This window comes from Leptosomus discolor, chromosome 14 (genome assembly GCF_034619465.1).
Source record: "Leptosomus discolor isolate bLepDis1 chromosome 14, bLepDis1.hap2, whole genome shotgun sequence".
Classification (NCBI taxonomy): domain Eukaryota; kingdom Metazoa; phylum Chordata; class Aves; order Leptosomiformes; family Leptosomidae; genus Leptosomus; species Leptosomus discolor.
This window is the reverse complement of record NC_141404.1, coordinates 6,683,000-6,702,574: the sequence shown is the minus strand read 5'-3', so window position 1 is coordinate 6,702,574 and position 19,575 is coordinate 6,683,000. Positions and strand designations below refer to the sequence as shown.

The 19,575-nt window shown below is 37.3% G+C and overlaps 2 protein-coding genes across 2 annotated transcripts in view; one reads left to right on the top strand and one right to left on the bottom strand.

Moving 5' to 3' along the window:
• CHLSN (cholesin) overlaps nucleotides 1-19,575 on the bottom strand; it is a 133,526-nt gene that overhangs the window by 88,055 nt on the left and 25,896 nt on the right. The gene's annotated exons all lie outside the window — the stretch shown is intronic.
• Nucleotides 18,318-19,337, top strand: LOC147414482 (uncharacterized). Its single transcript, XM_086472774.1, has one exon. It carries the CDS (start codon nucleotides 18,318-18,320, stop codon nucleotides 19,335-19,337), a length of 1,020 nt encoding a protein of 339 aa, XP_086328900.1.

Here is a 19,575-nt window from a genome sequence, read left to right as displayed (position 1 = left end):
AATCTTGCCATACAACTGTCAATCAGATAGGCTCCTCTTCTTCCCACCTGAGGAAAATTAGGTTTTCTAATGCACCACATCAAATCTCTCATGCAAAAATCTGTTAAAAGAAATTCTGTCCCATTATGCAGGAAAAATTCTAGCAGGGAGGAACTGGCTTATCTGGTGTGAATGGAGGCTTCCAGAACTGCCAGAACAGTGTAGCTGAACAGCAGCATTAAACGCAATTTTAACTTCCATGTTGCTTCCTTACTTCTATTTCCCCTTTCTCCAAACACATCTTACTTTCTGTCTCTAATAGGACTGTTGTGTTTATTTCTGTTCCTTTCTCTCCACGTTAAATTCCCAGTTTCAGATCATGCTTCTTCTATCATTTATCTTTTTCTATCATGTTTTTAACTTCTCTGAGCTATTTATTTAATTTTTGTTTTGCTCCTGTTTCCATCCGTGTTTGGTCTTGCACACTTGATACCATTCACCCCTCACATTTACTTCATTAGACTGACTCCTTTACAATGACCCAAATGTTATTCAATGATTTGACATTACAAATGGATTTATGTAGTAAAATGGAAGCTGCTATTTAAGAGATAAAGAACAAGTTTTTATATTATTTACCTTTGAAAAATAAATTTGGGGGGGGTTCCCTAATCTTTTTTATTGCAGCAGAGTTAAGTATGTTTGTGTATATCCTTGATAATACACTAAACGTGATGGCAGTCATACAAACAAATAATGTTCATAGTTTAATGAACAAGACTGATACCCACTCAACTTTTTTTTAAGAGTTAATTTGATATATTAGTTGCCTCAAAGAAACTGTGCCATGGAGCTGCCTAACTGCTGTTCTTTTAAGGAAACTGAACTTAATTGCAGCACCCTCACATGGTATTTCTTAAAAAGCAGTATCCCAAAAAGTGAGAACATTGCGTATTTATATAAAGAACAGTAGATGAGCAAGTGCAGTAAAATACTTAAGGAAATACATGGTATCATAAATATGGAAGAACATATATGGACAAATATTTAATATACAAAATCCTCAAGAATGGGGCCTTTCAATTTCAAATACCTGAAGGTTTCTGATGACTGTAAATAGTGGCTTATCTATTTTGCATTTAAATAAATATGAATAAAATACTGTATATATGCAAGATAAAAATCATCCTACTGATGTAAAAAGAATTTGCAAAGAATTTATTAAATTATTTCTTAAAGTATATCATTTAAATGTAAACCTCTGAACAGTAAGGTGTACTGTATGTTTCTGTATGTATATACTGTATGCTAGAAAGTAAGCACTAGTGAAGTGCAATTATTAACAGTGTTATTTTCTCACAAAATTAAACTTAATATTTGAGTTGATCTATGGCTTATAGCCCTCTTGCTTAACTGCCAGTTAAGTCAAATCAATGAACTAAAAAATGTTGTGCTCTGCTTCTGCTTGAATTATTAACATAGCTAGCTCAAGACAGGTCCTTGTTGACTAACCTAGTAAAGGTCCTAGTTTCAAGTGTTTCCATTTGAGAATCAAATTCGAGTTTGTCTCTGAAGACATAATTTCAGTTAAAGAAAGTGATCAACCACTAGAAAATTTCTGGTTCTATTCAAATGAAGAGATGTGGCTTCCACATGTGTCAAAATACTATAGAAATGGACTTTCTGCAAAGCTTCACAAAGGAACTATTGACTCACAATAAATTCTCAATAAAAAGTGTTAAAGTGTATCTGGTCAGTAAGATGTGTGATTTTTATTGCCTTGATAAAAACCTATTGTAGATGAGGTTAAACTTGTGTTGCTTCACTGAAATAAAACATAACAAATTGCATGACTTGAATGTCAAATTGGACATGTTAAGTTATTCAGATTTTCCAGGCCATAATTTTGACATTATTAAAATCTCATTATTCATGAGCATGAAGTTAGCTGGGAATGAAAGCAAAAAGGCATGCCCCCACCCTCAACTTTTTTCAGCATAAAGAATCCTGCAATAGGATAGAGTAACTTTGCACCACAGAAATACAAGGCTGGTGATTAATGCATACATCAGCCACGTCCTTGTCACTTCCTCTCCTTTGTGCTGCCACAAATTAGATCTCGGAAGTCAGCTCCCTGCAGAAATTCTCTTGCTTCCCAGAACAACATAATACAATAACCCATACCTTTGGCATTCCAAAGAAAATTTAGCTTTAAGAACATAACGTACCTCGTAATACATTTATTGCAGTAACCACTGCATGTAACCAAAAGATCACTTACCATGGATCAGTTAGTTTACTCCACATAGATGCAAACATTTTCCTGGCTATACTTCCAAAATTATTAGTTTGTTCCTTTTAAATTTTCTGTAAAGTGTACGCAGACAGCAAGTAAAAGCAAGCTCTATTTAAAATGGTTATTGGTGAATTCCTTAAAGAAAAAACTTAGCCCAAGGCACATCTTGAGTGTTAAGTCTCAGTGAGAAATAAATTAAAATGGCAAATGTGAAAATGGAAGTCGCAATATTACATCATTTAGTCAGAGCCTAGTATCTGACAAGATGCCCTTACTTCCACACAATGGTTTAAAGTGCATTTTCTGTTACCCTAACTGGAGAGCCAGCGTCGCTAAACAAACACCGAGCAGTGATTTTCTGATGCTTCGTTCCTCAGAGCTTTAAGATATAACCATCATACATTAAAAGGCTATGTTTCTCATCTGAATTAGTAAAACCTCTTTTATAAAACAGACTTGAAGGATCTTAAATAAGAACAGAGTTAGTTAATAATCAGCAAGTTAACAAGCCTACAGGTTTGCAAAGGGTGAACTTCTTCATAAACGCAAGTAAAAAGAGTTGACTGGGTACAACCAAGTCAACAGGTTTACACTAGTACAAACCAGGCCAACATGGCATCAGAATCTGCCCTTTTCTGTCAGCACAAAGAGACTGCACTGAAGACAACCACATTTTGGAGCAGTCACAGAAAATACACATTTAACTATCACATAATAGGAAAATAGGCCCCAAGGCTGGCAAGAAAACATGACACCACTACCAGAAAACTCAGAGGGAAGTAACACTTTTTTTTTTTAAACTAAGATTCAATTACATTGTTTTTGTGCTATGGATAAGTACATAGCTAAAACCCCATTTATCATCACTTATTAAAAATTAAAGCAGTACAGTGCTCAGGCTAGAGACCTTCTCTTCAGCTTTACTGCAGTAGCACAGAGCTGGTAAGAGAAAACAAAAGCAGAACCTGGCCAAGTGCTGCTCTCAGTTCTGCTGTTAGCTGAGGACTTTGAGAATTACTGGCTTTTGCCTAAGTTTCTGCAGCTGTAAAGTGCTCAACGCACTGATGAATCCGAAACATATGCTCCACAACTAATTTTTGCAGTTTCTTAGTAAGTGAAACCTTGTGTATTTCTTCACTATCTCATGCAATACTTTTTCCATGTGAAGGCAATCTAAAGGTACAAAACCAGCTGTGCAGACTGCCATGGCAACAAATTTGAAGTGTGAAATGTTTCCTCTGTTGTATTTCCTTCAGCTTTCCATTATATATCAAAACACTTTGACATACGCTGAATACATTCTTTTTCCATCAGGACAAAGGGAATTTATTATCTACTTTGTCATTCCAATTTCTTCCCACCACGTCCTTTCCTTACCTTGGAAGTCCATGTTGATTTCCTTATATTCCTTCCTTCTAAGGAACTGGCACTTTTAATTACATTCACAACAATGGTCAAAATTATTCAGTCTACAGCAGACAGAATTATTGTATCATTACAAATCGTGACAGTAGAAGATTTTTAAAACACCAGATTCTTATCAGAGTATAAATTAAATATACAAGTATATTTTTTATAAAATACTTCATACCAAAAGTTGTTTAAAACAAAATTTATAACCAGAAAGACAATCCATTTTATCTATCTTAAAGGCAATTGATGATGCATTATATGAGAAGATAAATAAGCAGCAGGATAAATACTCCCATCTCAGACACCTGGAGAGAGGACTAATAAGAAAAGAAAAGATTACCATAAGAGACATCTTGCAGGAACATTACCTGCAAGTATACTGCCCAACAGTATGCATAATTCTGCTATAAAAACACAGAGAAAGTGCTCAACTCTGGGTAAAGTTAACCTTCAAAAACACTGAATTAATCTTCTAAAGTAAAGTGCGTTTATCACAGATCTCACTGATATCGATAGGAAGTTCTACACATTACTGTGGTGGGTTGACCTTGGCTGGACACCAGGCGCCCACCAAAGCCGCTCTGTCACTGCCGTCCTCAGCTGGACAGGGGAGAGAAAAATATAACGACAGGCTCGTGGGTCGACATAAGGACAGGGAGAGATCACTCAGCAATTACTGCACGGGCAAAACAGACTCGACTTGGGGAAATTAGTTTAATTTATTACCAATCAGAGTAAGATAATGAAAAATTAAACCAAATCTTAAAAATCCCCCACCCCTCCCTTCTCCCCAGGCTTAACTTTACTCCCCGTTTCTCTACCTCCTCCCCACCAGCAGCACAGGGGGAAGGGGAATGGGGGTTGGGGTCAGTTTGTCACACATTGTCTCTGCCGCTCCTTCCTCCTCACGGGGAGGACTCCTCACGTGCTTTCCCTGCTCCAGCGTGGGGTCCCTCCCATGGGAGACAGTCCTCCAGGAACTTCTCCAGCGTGAGTCCTTCCCACAGGCTGCAGTTCTTCACAAACTGCTCCAGTGCAGGTCCCCTCCATGGGGTGCAGTCCTTCAGGAACAGACTGCTCCAGCGTGGGTCCCCCCCCAGGGTCACAAGTCCTGTCAGCAAACCTGCTCCAGCCTGGGCTCCTACATCTCCATGGGGCCACAGGTCCTGCCAGGAGCCTGCTCCAGCATGGGCTTCCCGTGGGGTCACAGCCCCCTTCAGGCACCCACCTACTCCAGCGTGGGGTCCTCCACGGGCTGCAGGTGGATTTCTGCTCCACCATTCACCTCCGTGGGCTGCAGGGGGACAGCCTGCCTCACCATGGTCTTCACCATGGGCTGCAGGGGAATCTCTGCTCCAGCACCTGGAGCACCTCCTCCCCCTCCTCCTGCACTGACCTTGGTGTCTGCAGAGTTGTTTCTCAGATTCTCACTCCTCTCTACAGCTGCAATTGTGCAGAGTTTCCCCCCGACCCCCGTCTTAAATATGTTATCTCAGAGGTGCTACCACCATCACTGATGGGCTTGCCCTTGGTCCGCAGCAGGCCTGTCTTGGAGCCGGCTGGCACTGGCTCTGTCTGACATAGGGGAAGCTTCTAGCAGCTTCTCAGAGAAGCCACTCCTGTAGCCCCCCTCGCTACCAAAACCTTGCCATTCAAACCCAACACAATTACCAACTACAAAATGAATTGAAAAATCCTAATTTTAGCAACAACATTTTCAAATTTAAGCTTAAATTTGTCTTGAAGCTGGTAGAATTTCCACGACTGTTTCTTAACTCATCTCCAAAACCTTTAAAAGATCATTTTGAAATTAATTCTGGTATTAGGTCATCAAAGATGTTTTAGAAACTCCATCTGGTGGTCACTAGCAGAATACTCTTGTGGCTCCCAAAAGCAGAAGATCAGTACAACTAAAGGATTTAAGTTAATAATTAGAAATAAAAAAATAAATAAATCAGTCGCAGTTCCTGGTTAAACACAAGTTTGTACTAGCTGGCCCTGTCTGCAGGCAGTAATGGTATTGCTGCAAGAATCTGTAGGAAGAAAAAAAAATTAACCATAATATCTACAACGAAGTGCTGCTATGAGGATATGGCAGGTAAGAGAAAATTCTGTTGCAAGAATAAAAATCTCAACAATGGTTAATTTTGGTTTTGAACCTAACAGAAGGATATTTAAACCAGGCTATTAGGTCTGATTATTCACAAGAAAGAAATATTTATAAAAAAGCATATGTTTCTTGTACTGTTTTATGAAACATCTGGCACTAGTCATTGTGGTTGAAAAGATGCTCAAAGATCAAAGGAAGCACCATTCCCATTCAGCTCCAGAGCATTGTAATTCTTTCTAATTAAGTTATGGTTTCAATAGTTCACAATGAAACAGATTGCATACTTAATTAGTACAGAAGGTTCTGAAATTTTTCAGGTCAGCCTATGTGCAATTAAATAATCATTCTAGCACCTGCAAGGCTGTGCAGAGACCAGCTCTCTTATAAAACTTACCATTAGAAAAAGCTTTTTTCCACCCTTTAATAGAAGTAGAGTATTATTTGAACATAAAGGCAATTTTTGAGCTCTGGTAGATGAGTTATGTGGATGATCTACCCATACTGAGGAATTTATTTTGTGATTGATAGAAACATTACTGTATAGTAATAATAATAAAATACTGTTTATAAAACAACTTACATTACAAATAATGCCCAAATAAGCCAATATAAAATCAATAATAATGAATCATGGGCAAACAACTCTGACATGTGAAGGCAGCAATCACACAGCACAAAGCATGGCTGTTCCAGAACAAAAGGAAGAAATGTTGATTTACTACCAGCCTCTGAGGCATAGGTAATTATTAATACCAGTGCTTATGTATACACATCTCCAACTCGTGCTTTTTTAACCCTATGCAAGCAGAGAGTTCCAACCAGAGGCAGTAAGACTATCAAATTTCATAAATTCACGTAACTCCATGTACCTTACAAATCATAGAATCATAGAATTATTAGGTTGGAATAGACCTCTGAAATCATCAAGTTCAACCGCTGAACTAATACCACCATGCCCACTAAACCATGTCCCAAAGTGCCCTATCTACACTTTTTTTTCCCCCCAGCATAAGCAGCTGAATTCCACTTAAAATAAACCACACACAAAAACCCCTCCCAAACCCAAACTTGCAGGGAATATAATACAATAAAGACATGCAAGGGTTTTTTTTATTCTGAAGTTCATCCATAAACAAAATTCCTTCAACTTTCTTCAAGCTAGCAATTCTTAGTTTTGTGTACAACCTCCCTGCTTTTTTTTTTTTTTTCCCCCTTTTTTATGTCAAAGGCCTAATGTTCCACACACTTTTAATCAAGGACACAAATTTGCTTGCTGTCAAGTAAAAAAAAAAAGGTATAGACACATATAAATTTAAAAGCAAGGCCTTTCACAAGAACAAATTTACAGAGTGACTGGCAGCTGTGCGTCAATATAACAAAAGCCTCAGAATGGATGCTCTTCTCAAACATTCTTTTTTTTCCCCGGGAATCTTGAGTTATTGCACTAGTGCAAACAGCCTTAAGGTGCTAAAATGCCACAAAGAAAAGCTTCCACTCGTAAGCTCAGTTCTTGAACAGAGTCAAAGCAATCTTTACCTAACTCTGTGGCTAACATCCCACACAAGTTATTCTTTTGTTACATAACAATACTAGAGGAAAAATTACGATGGAAATACATGGTAGTTATGACCAATATCTTTGGAAATAATGGTAGACTATTTCACAATTCAAAATTCCAGTAACACAGGAATTGCTTTTCATCATAATACAATGGAGAATAGGCAATAACAGCCATTTAATATTCCAAAACAATCCTATCATAGTACACAGGGACAGTTTTCTTAATAACATTACATCAAAAAGGCAAGAAAAGATATCTTAATCGAGAGCAGAAGACAACAGCATAGTCTAAAAACAAACTTGAGGCTTCTCATGCAGGATTAGCTCCCTAACAATAATCATTACCCTCGAGCAATCCAGTCCGACCCTTAGACTAACTGCAAGCTTACTGCAGCCTTTGGTCTCTGTCCTTGACGATTATTTGATGCTGCACCAAGCCAACAGGAGCTCTACTGCTCAACTGAGTGTTGCGACTCTTTGCTGAACAACTGATCACTACGATTCAGAAGAAAGGTGAGCAAGACAGAATCACCATCTCCATAATACTTTACTGGATGGATCTGCTCTAAGACAGAGAATAAAAAGACTGAAATCTCCATGGTTTCAGCATCTCACTCACAGCCAGAAGCATTGAACAGTGTTTGTTAGCAAAGATGGAAAGTTAGCAAAGTTCCTCTCACCTGGCATACATGTATATGAGAGAAAGAGACTTCACTTCAAATTAAACCTACTGTCAGGGATCTGTACTCCGCTAAACACATCAGTAATATGGGTCAATTAAGAGAAATTATTGGTTTTGGTCAAAACAAAAGTGGCTTACATCTGCTTTCCTTATAATAGCATCTGTCACTCAGTACTAGTTATATTTATTTTGCCGTAGGAACAATAAGATGTGTTAAAAAATAAACAAGAGGTTTGCCCACCACAGCACACTGTAGGTGGCTAGCAGAATTGTATGTGTTACCAGCAAATCCCTAAATATTGTCACAGCATCTCACAAATATTTCACTTCTGCAACTTCCACCTTTCATGCCTCCACCCTACCTGGAACATCACTATCATACATCAACCTTTTCCGTTGACAGCATGTATACTAATACGTACTAATCCCCAAGAAATCATAAAGCCATAAAACACTAATAAAAATAATAGTCAAATTATGCATCATCCCAAACACAGTTACTTAACCATTTTTTGCAGTTTTATGAAATGTTTATACAACTAAACACTGGTCTGTTTGCCACCATTCTCATATGACTTGCACCCTGTGATCATTTAAGCAAATTAAATAAACTTTTATTGTTTATGGAAAGACACAGCTGGTCACACAACAGCAATATCTTGCTTTTCTTTTTAGTAACGCATTAACTGTGACAATAACAGCACAGTGAGCTGCTGCCGAAACCGCACCATATAGCTGTTTAAATACTCCCAACTAAGCTTTGTTCATTTCCATAGGCGAGGCAAAATTCCAGCTGTCAAGATAGGAATCAGCATGGTCTAAACAGAATAAAGAATACCAAGTTGGGAAACCTTGATTTTCTAACCTCTTCTTCTCTGGTTTTCAATTTATTCCATCAACTTGGCACAATTAATTTCTCAGTAGCCAAGTTTCTCCACCTGTAAGATGGGGGTACTTTCTGATGTGATCCTCCCAAACTACATACACATTCTGAAACTGTAATGCGCCACCTCCTCCTGATTCAACATATGATAAATGTTCTTGCCCTCTAAATACCACTGCAAAATGCAGCTTAATACATGTTTCAGTCAAAGTATGAAATAATGTTTTTAAATGTGAACATAATTTTGAAGATGGGAGCTTTCTCTTAGATTATTTTTTCTTTTTAAATGGGAGGTGTAATAAATAGCTTTTCTTTTTTTGCTTTTCTGGTTCTATTTATATAACTTTTCTCATTAGAGGATGAGTTCCGGTGGAGCTCTGCTTTACTACGCCTTGCATTGTCAGAAAAGCAGTTACTGAATAACAGGAAAAGTAGACTTAACACTTCTGTGTTAGGGCTTATCTTCACTTGACATACTCCTTGCTCACTGCTAATTAACTCTGAATAATTTAAACCTTTGTAAAGAGTGGTTTGAATATTCCTTACACTTTTGGTGCAGCCACCATTTCCCTTTATTTTACTAATAATCACAATGGGCACAGCCAGGTATCCTTCTGTACATCCACCCAATGCAACTTCAAAAAAAGTACAGAACTCAGCTGTTTGCTGGTGGCCCTCTGCCAAGACATAATTTTACTCCCTCCCTGCCCCCAGCACAGCCATGGTTATCAATCACGTGCCTATTCAGACCACTTCAGTGGAAAGTACAGCAACAAATCCATGCGGTAACTGTTTGGCATTGCCTCATGCGCACACATGATGCATTCTGGAAGCTAAAAAGTCAAGTTAGCTTCTACCAGTTGATGACCAAATACTTTCTGAATTTTTACTGCAATTTCAAAAACAATCATTTGACTACGCTCATGCAGCGTAGCATGCTCAGCCCTAAGTCCTAGAAAGAACAAGGTGACACTTCAAATTTCCATCTTTTGTGGAAAATCAACAGGAAAAAAAAAATCACCTGACTTGCATATGATTATAATATGTATTTTTTTATGTTCTTAACTCTGAGAAACTAAATACCGACAAAATAAACCTGGATTTGGGTACACCTCAAAAGCAAATGCTATATACAAAACACCTGCACAACTCTGACAGCTTTATCCAAGTTTTTCAGTAACAGTTTGGAGGAACTACTGTGAATAAAAGGAAAACAATCTACCCAGTCCAACAAACTACTATGCTAAGATGGTCAAAACTAAAGTTAGTATGGGAATTAGAGTGTTCTGAATAACATGGGTAAGCTCATTGTAACCACATTTCACAAAGCCACTGAACTACTGAAGAGCTGGTTTTGGAGCACAGCTACTTCACAAAGAACATGAACCTTCAACCTGAACGCTGGAATGTCTCTGGGCCGCTGCTGCAACCCAAGACCTTCTGTGCACATCTCTAGTTTCAAAAAAAGTATTTGGAGTAGTAGTGCTAACCTTCAGGTGGAAATGTAAACCTAGTGCTGAAATATTTTCTCCAGGTAACCCACAACTCCAATTTTGAAATCTAGACTCGTACACGTGCCATTTTATTTCTTTGAAGTGTTTTTGCTCTTTCCACATAATTTTCAATAAAGCCTGTTAAAGTGCAGCAAGTAAGATGCCCTGAAAACAAAGCACTGATCAAACACTGGTCACAAATTATCTTCTCAACCTACAAAAGGCCCTGCAGATTATTAAAAGATTACAATAAAAATATTATTTCCCATGTGCTGGTATGAGAAAACATGATGCATTCCAGGCAGAAAGGCTGCATGCACTAAAATAAACATTAAAATAAATCACGAGCCAACCCTTTCTTGCTCATTTATATCTGAGGTTTTTAAGAACAATATTCAACATAGTCACAAAGAAGACTGATGCTGAGCCAGACCCAAAACATACTACAGACCCCAAATTCTGCCTTTTAACACCTCATGGTCATTGCAGAGCATCTGGAAAAATAATTTATTGCATGTGTACAATACTGGGAGTGTTCCAAGAGCCAGGACCCATGGAAAAATAGAAATACACCCTATTTTTAAGAAGGGATCTTAATATGTTTGACATGCACTACTTTCGTGTCGTGTTTTTGTCTTGTTAAGCAAGGGGCCTTGCTTGGTATTTATTCAACAGGCCTTTCCTTTTCTAGACCTCTAGCACTTAAAACAGCACACTAGAAAAAAATGTAATTGCAAAGCCTGGCCAATACGCGTAGGATTACTTCATGAACAGGAAAAAAAATCCACTGGATGGCCTCACATACTTAGAAATGGCAGGGACAAACACTACTTTTCTGTTCTAAAATATCTCACTGCAGAGGATAATTTGAACTTTAGAGTCACATGATGAAACCATAGGTTTGCTAAACATGCAACGTGTATGGTTTGAATGACTTAAACCAAGTTCCTGTTTCCTTTACAGAACTCTGTTTTCGTAGTCACGGAACGTCTGGATTTTTCATCGTGATGTACAGCAGCTAAAGAAGTTATTGTAATATATACACCCTGCTTTCTACATAAATAAAAAGGGCTATATGCTCCAAACAGTAATTATATTTCATCTGAATATTCACAGTGAAAGTCTCAGCCTGTTTTATCTGTGGAGCATTTTCTTGAAAAGGTAAGTACTTTATATTACTTTGAATATGCAATGTTTTATTCATCACAAGAGGCTCAAATTGTGAAGCTAAGGTTTAAATTTAGAGTTTGTTTTCTTTTCTTTAACAACATTTGAACTATACGAAGTAAAATATTGTACCTGGGAAACATCCTCAGAAAGCTAAAATTTATAATGAATCTGAGTTTATTATGAAACTGAGCATTAAATAGAGTAAACGTGAAGACTCTTTCCTGGGAAGTACTTAACTCCCATTGAACCAATGACAGCCAGATGATGAAATATTGTTCAGTGGTCTAGACAAAAGACTCCAACCATTGCCTAAGTGTAGTCTTTTAAAGGATGGACATTGTTGGATAATCCTAACCACACTGCAGGAATTGTATAGGACAGGAAACACATCAGCAATACTGCTTGGACATTCAGTTACTGCTGATTCATTTCTATTCTGGAAAAGTAAAAATAAAAGCTTTCAGTTTCTCAGAAAGAGATGATTTTTCAGAAGTTAAGGGCAGGATTTCTTAAATATTTACAATCTCAAAAACTTGCCCAAGTGTAGGAATTTTGACATTACAAGAAACATTAGTAGAGTATTTTACACTTTATTCTTTCATATACTGTAAGCTGCCCCTATCTTTTAACTTGGCAGATGTAGTAGGAGCAGAAAGGACAAATTCACCCCCAAAATTACGTGCAGTGTTTTCACAGGTCGGTGCAGGACACACCCACCAAAAGCCAAGTTTCACAAGGAATAATACACGTATTGCTTTATGTCTCGATGAAAGAATATTTTTCTTCTGAAGTGTGGGGACAGAATGCAGAAAGCCTGCCCTGCCAAACCTTTTATAGATGAAGAGTTCTGGCTGCCAGGGAGAAACTCCCTGTTTTAAGAGCTCTTCTTTCTAGACTTTAAATAAACAAAAGTTTCCTTGAAACCAAGCTCTCTGTTTGCAAGAGTTAACCAAAGTGGGGACAGGGGACTGAAACAATGAAAACTTAGCAACGAGTTCCTCTTTGTAGTGAAAGTAGTCTTTTTGCAACTTGCTATTTTTAAACTGCCTTCTGAACACTATGCTCATTTGCTCAGCTCCATCTATTGGAAGTGGAGGATAATGTATTCGCTGTGCTTCAGAAAGTAAAAACCAAACATATTTGCTTTAGCTGCTGACACAAAAGGCAGAGTGAATGATAGTGGGGAAACAGAGCCAGAAAGGGGGGGCGACAAAAAAGTGAGGCTACATGAAATTAAGGAAGGATTCATAACAATGACGGTCAATTAAAACAAAGTGAGGGGGAGTAGAGGTAAAGAACGGACAAAATATTGAAGCATAGCAATACAGGGAAAGAGAATGCAAGTAGCATATTGCAAATTTCCTTTATTAATTAATCTTAGGAGAAACAGGAATAGGCCTGGCTTCTGCCGTAGCTTCAAAATATGTGAGCTTTGACACGCTATACACGATTCATTTACCAGCGAGTAAATAGAAATAAAGTCAGTTATGTCATAGTATGTTGTGAGAAAAAAAAAAAAAATCAGATCTCTGAGCTGACAGATTCCACTAAAAGAATAAAGGACTCCGCCCCCCCACCAAGCAGAGCATAAACATTACATGCATTTTGAAATAAAATGTATGTCCCTGCAGTAAATCCAAGAACTTGACAAGAATTGAGGGAATACCAGATTTTCTCTCTCAGCAGAGGAAAATGACATAATAAATTCATTGATTTTTTTATGATGGAAACTCAAAGTATTTTGACAAAAAAAGTGTGGTGAGCTGCATGAGGATTCCAAAATGAAAGATGTGAGAAAAACCATACTCTGGTGCTCTGCTGCTCCCATGGAACACATAATTTCATTTTAAATTATATTAGTATTACCAAAAGTTTACAAAAATTTGCAAATATGTTCATCTTACTACAGCAAAAGTTTTGAATTCTGTCATCCTGTTATTATGCTAAGTGTACATTTACTTTAGTGCAAGGAGTGAACTTAATGCCTTCGGCATGTTTTAAGACTGTAAAGGCTTACCATTTCTAAGAGTTGCTTTATGAGATAGATAAGCACGTTACAGCCATAAGACTCCCTAAAGCTATCCATTGTGATGTAAACAAACACATAGAGAGGTTATGCCATCTATGACTATATTCAATCAATCAGCTGCAGAGGCTGCGAAGGAGTCAGACTTCTCTGACGAGGTCCAATCTATAATCTCAGCTAGAAAAACCTTAATGCAGCAACTTCATGAGGTGATGAGCAACACATCCTGTAAAGTGCTATATATCCTCAAATTTCACTGAAATAGTTATGAAGAGACAAAACATTGCGAAAAAATATTAGATTGTAGGATAAGGGCATAAGTTAGAAATATACATCTAGGTGTGACCATGTGAGAGGAGAACACACACATATTAGCTTGTATGAAATATTAGGCCTATTTGATTGCAACCACCCGCACACAAGCCTTTCCTACCACTGTCTGAACTCAAAATTGCCATTTGCTCTCTTTCAAATACTTAGTGGGGATCCAGAACCAAATAAGAAAGTAGTTTGACATTATCATTGTGATTCTTTTTTAAAGCAGAATAAAAACTTCTAGGAATAATTTAAGGGGAAAAGAAATTAAAATCTACAGCATTAACTTTAATCTTATTTACCAAACCAAAAATATTACAGAATAACCTACAAACTGCTACCAGATTTTTTTTCTTCTGTGATGAACACTTTATTGAATTCAAGCAAGCATTATGCTCACACTGACTAGCCATAGCAAAGCTGCAAACAGCTTGTTGTTCTGGTAAAAATTTTCTTTGTATAGGCAATCCTAAGATGATTTCCCTTTAAAGGGAAAGTTCCCTTTAAAACAGCGCACCTAGACATTTTTCCGTAAGTCAGAATTTCATTACTTACACTGATTATAATTATACACATTGTTGCACTGTTATTTTCCCCTAAATAAGTATGTTAATTCTAGGTTGACTAGATTAGTTTAAACACCTTCCTAGATGAGGTAAACTGAAACACACACTTATGTTAGAATAAGAGTGTCTAGGTGGAGAGTAAGAGTAGTATTAACACCATTGTTATTGTTTAAATGTTAAATAATGGTCTGTGGTTATAAATGAGAGTTGCAACCCAACTGAAACTATTTCAGGCATTCATCTGGACACCTATAACAAATGAGGCCTAAACACGTCAAAAGCCTCTCTATAAGACTGTGCTGGTCCATCATTAAAATAACACAACGTGCAAACTAGTGGGTACCAAAAGAGAAACCAAGATGATGCTCTTGCTTACACAGTGAGTTGCAACAACTGGAATATGCTGTATTAAGTCTGATGTTACTTAGTCTTAAATGCACAAAGAGTAGCTAAATAAAATTAAAAATACCTTGCTATGATCAAAGGTGACCACAGTATCAGTACCAAGGCCAGATCCTACGCAAATTTAGTTTCGGCATCTTGTTTTTCCTGTAATTTGATGTAAGGCCATATGATTTCCTGTGAAATCCCAAACTGTCCTTTGTTTCCTTTGTGATTATGCTACCATGAACATTGAATGTTGCTAAGCTATTCTGAGATTCTCTGCAAGGACCGCAAGCATGGTTAGTTGGTTCAGGGTGTAAAAGTTGTTGAGGAGATAATGGAGACCTTCAAGTGCCAGAATTAAATTCATATGTTCAACCCTGCAAAAGGCCTGATGGGACTAGAAGGAAACACTGGAGACTGGTGCAAGAGCTCAAAATCTAAATTTCTTAACCTCCTGAAACTACTATGTGGGATGATAACAATGAGCTTTCTGCAGATGCTCAAGTGGTTCCACATTGTCTTTCTCCATCCATCACAAAGTACCTATCCTTTGCCAGATTAAGCTTCAAATCTCTTTGCTAACAGAAGGTCAAAATTTGACAAACACTGGTTCCTTTATTCTTGAGATTTCTCCTGAGTATTTAAGAGAGGACTTGTAGAGGTTAGAATTTCATAGTCTTTAGATTTCCAGAAAATAAAGAGAATCAAAGCAGCAGCAAGAAGCCAGAAGAAGCAAGTCTATCAAGCTCCATGGCTGCAGCTGACTGAATAGCACAGTAGATCACTTTCAACCATAGAGACAAAAGGAAGTAGAGAGCATTGCTGCTACTTGATTAGTAAGAAATTTTCTAGATTTTTTTTTTTCTTCCTCCCAGTGCTTCAGTATTAAGCATGGAACATAATTTAGAAATCAGACTGATCAGCTTTATTTCAAAAGGAATATTTTGACATTAAAATCTAGAAGGGGGAAATCACTAGTATGAACAAATACAAAAGGCGAACTAGTTGACTACAGTTGTGAAGTTTCGTGTGTGTGGTTTGGGGTACTTTTTAATGATTCTCATTCTTCAGTTCGAGCAATTTAGTACAAACTTGAGTCCTTCTTAGTGGTTCATATTAAAAATCAGCTGAACAGAAACAAAAGCTCTACTGCAAGCATTTAAGATCCATTTCCTCAATTAATAAGACAATAATATTTCCTTCCCACACCCGTCATCTTCGAAAAGATTTTCACTTCATTTTTCTTAAGATTTTTAAGCTTCAAAATTATATTGACTCTGAACTTGCTTCAGAGACTTCTGCCAGTTTTGCCCATCAATGCTTTCCTACATGGTGTACTCCAGCTCAGAGGTTAGAACACAGCCAGTCTGTCCAGCCAATTCTTCCCCTCCTGCAAGTGTACCTGTTACACAAAAAAGACTTCCCTAGGTGCATCAGTCCTTCCTGTAGTGGAATCTCCCAAAAAATAACCTTTTCTAGAAAGAAAGAAACTCTGTCTTTAAAAGGGGACAAAGAACACTGCTGAATCAAAATATAACTCCACCGTTTTATATAAATGAAATTATAATTATAAAGATTATATACACACTTAATCAAAGCCACTTTGATAAGTCAACTTTTCTAATTAAAACCAGTATTACAATTCCAATTTTGAGGAGAGATTAGAAATATCAGAAATATGAAGTAGGATCAGAGGTAACAACCATAAATGAACTGTCAAACAGTATTAAGACACTGACTTATCTATAATGAACACTGCTTAAAAACATTAACGCATCTTTATGATCTTTTACCAATTTAAAGTTACTTTCACTTTAAGAGTTAACAGCACTAGACTCTTTATGGGAAATGCATTATGTACAACAAGTATATCACTCTTGTTACCAATATGACTACATAGAAACTTCTATAAGAACTCCACTGTCCTGTCTCTGCCTGCTGTACTGTCTACGTACATTGCTTGTTCAGACCAGCTTTATGTACAACACAACAAAGTAAAACCACCCAACTCTAATCTAAGACAAAACTGAAATCCTTGTGAATAAAGGATTTTTTTTTCCAGAAAACAACATTCTACACTGTAAAAGTGCCTACATGTTTAACTTTTTCCAGTACCAAGGACCATGCCTAATCAGACATTCATTAGGAATAGCGAGTTCAATATCTTATGTTTAAAAATATTTATCCTTTGTAACTAAAAAGTGGTATGTTATTTTCTGCATCAATCAGTACAAGGTACATAGCAATTTTCTTTAAGAAACTGAATTAATTATGCTTTTAGGTGGTCTGTAAAATTTATATATCTATATCTATTACACTCAGTTTTTCATGAGTACATATTATGTTCTCCTACAAAGCTTTTTGGCTTAAAAAAAGGATCTTCCAAACATTTATATGGTAGCAGAACTATTATATCAATATATCATAGAGTCATTACAGCTAACAGCCTATCCATATTTTAAGATAAATTTCCTGTTTTCAGGAATTTATAACTCTGCTACAAAAAGTGTTCCTTGATAAAACTTTATCAATAGGCTTCTAATGGACCAGTAATGATTTCCTCAAATTTGGGAATGCAGAAAAACATTGGGTTTTTTTCAGTTTTATGCAACAGCTACATCTAAAAATGACAGTATTATAAATGTATAAAGATGTTTTAGTATGAAAGCAGTTTGTTCATCATAGTTCTTAAATGTTCGCATTAATTTTCTATGGGGTCCTCAGTACAGACTGCAGTTGTGAAAGGCTTTTTTCATAACAGAAAGGAAACAAAACTACAACAAAGGAAGGAATGTGACTCTTGCCTCATATTGTGATTATCTTTGCATTTTCCTCAGTACACGGTGTGAGCCCTGAGACTGTCAGCTGGGTTCAAATTATACAAAATTCCCACCCTTGCAACAGTACAGTGAAGCTATTTTGTGGCTGTAGCTGCAACCCACCCACTGCAGTCGCCCTGCATACTGCCTCATCCTTTTTTGGCAAGATGGTGAGGAAAGGCAGCTCCATCTAATCACACAGCCAACCCCTTCCTCGCCCGCAGAACGGCCAGCTCTCTTGTTTATTCTACAGGCGACGTGAGTGCGCTGAATCCTGGCCGTTGTCTACAAAGCTGAGCTGCAGTGAAGTCCCGTCTGCATCAAGTGAGGAAAAGGGGGTAGTGGTGAGAGCAGGAAACAGACCAAAAATAAAAAGGCAGATTTCTCTAGCTAAAAATATTATGTAAATTAGCTTGAAATTAACATAGGAATGTAAAATCCACTCAAAAAGTGACTACATTTATTCTGAACAAACAGTTCATACTCCTGAGTGCACATAATATTTAACACACAAATTAGAGACATTGCAAACTGTACTTTAAAGCCTGTTTCACCTTCCTTTTCCATTTCAGCTTCAAACTCCGTTGAACAGGAAATAAGCACGGTGTGGAAGGAAGGATGACTTCTCACAACATGACATGGATCAGCTACCCAAGCAAGAACTTGGCTTTCATCTCCCCAGAAGAAATCGAAGACTTCATAGCTTCTCAAAACATCATATCAAGACTTATGCACTGTTACATCGCCTTTTTTGTACCAACAGGATTAATAGCTGGCATATGTATTTTGATCATTTTCATAAAGAATTATTTGCAATACAAAGTCCTAGAAAACTTAGACTTGCTTCTTCTACACTTCACCATCAGCAATATTATAATGATTTTTTTATCGTTTACTGTCATTACTAGACCTGACTATTTAAAAGCAACCCACTTCACATGTAATGTACTGTCTTTTTTTTTCAACTTCACTTATTTCAATTCTCAATATGTTTTGGTTTTGACGCTTCTCATGCTATTCCTCAAGAGATTTCCACCAAGGACTGCTCTCAGCAAAGCAGCCCAAAGACCCATCTTGTGTGTTGGATTTGTACTTGCATATGCCTTCTGTTTGTCACTGACTGAGGCGGTGCTGGTTGGCACAGACAACTATCACTTGGAAACAGACTGCCAGTTAGATCCATTATTTGCATGGCCTGAATATGAGATCGTTAAATTCACCTTTGGATTTGGAATCCCATCATTTCTTCAGATACTCTGTTTTACTGTTCTCTTTGCTAAAGCAGCATCTGCTGAAGCTCCAGCCTTACAACAGCACATTCGTACTTATCCTGCTGCGTACATTATAAGCATAACAATACTTATATGCCGCCTATTTTATAACGTTATGATCCTCTTCAGGACAACATTCAAGTTACAGAAGAGCATTGGAACTCCAAAGAATGAGCTTGTGATGAATATTGCAGAAATTGTGTTGTTCTGCGAGAGCTGTGCTAGCTTGGTATTTATACTTTGTTTTCATAAACCATGCAAGGATGAAATACTTAAAGTCATACAGAACTGCCGAAGGGAAAACACTGCCAACGATCACCTTGAAATACCAGTAACAACTCCAACCCATGAAAGTGGGTCTCAGTAATACTTGCTATTCTGAAGAACTGTCAATCCACTTTGCTTTTTAGTTGGTTCATGCGTTCGGTTTGGTTTTTTACTTCTTCAAAAAAGGATAATTGCTTCTTCTTTAGAACCCAAACTTGGACTACCTTACAGCTAGCAGTATTGGAGGAAACAAAGATATTTAGTTCTCGTATTTGCAGCGATCTATGAGAAAACATATAGGATCTGGGACTGTTTGGCCGTTTTTTATACATACATAT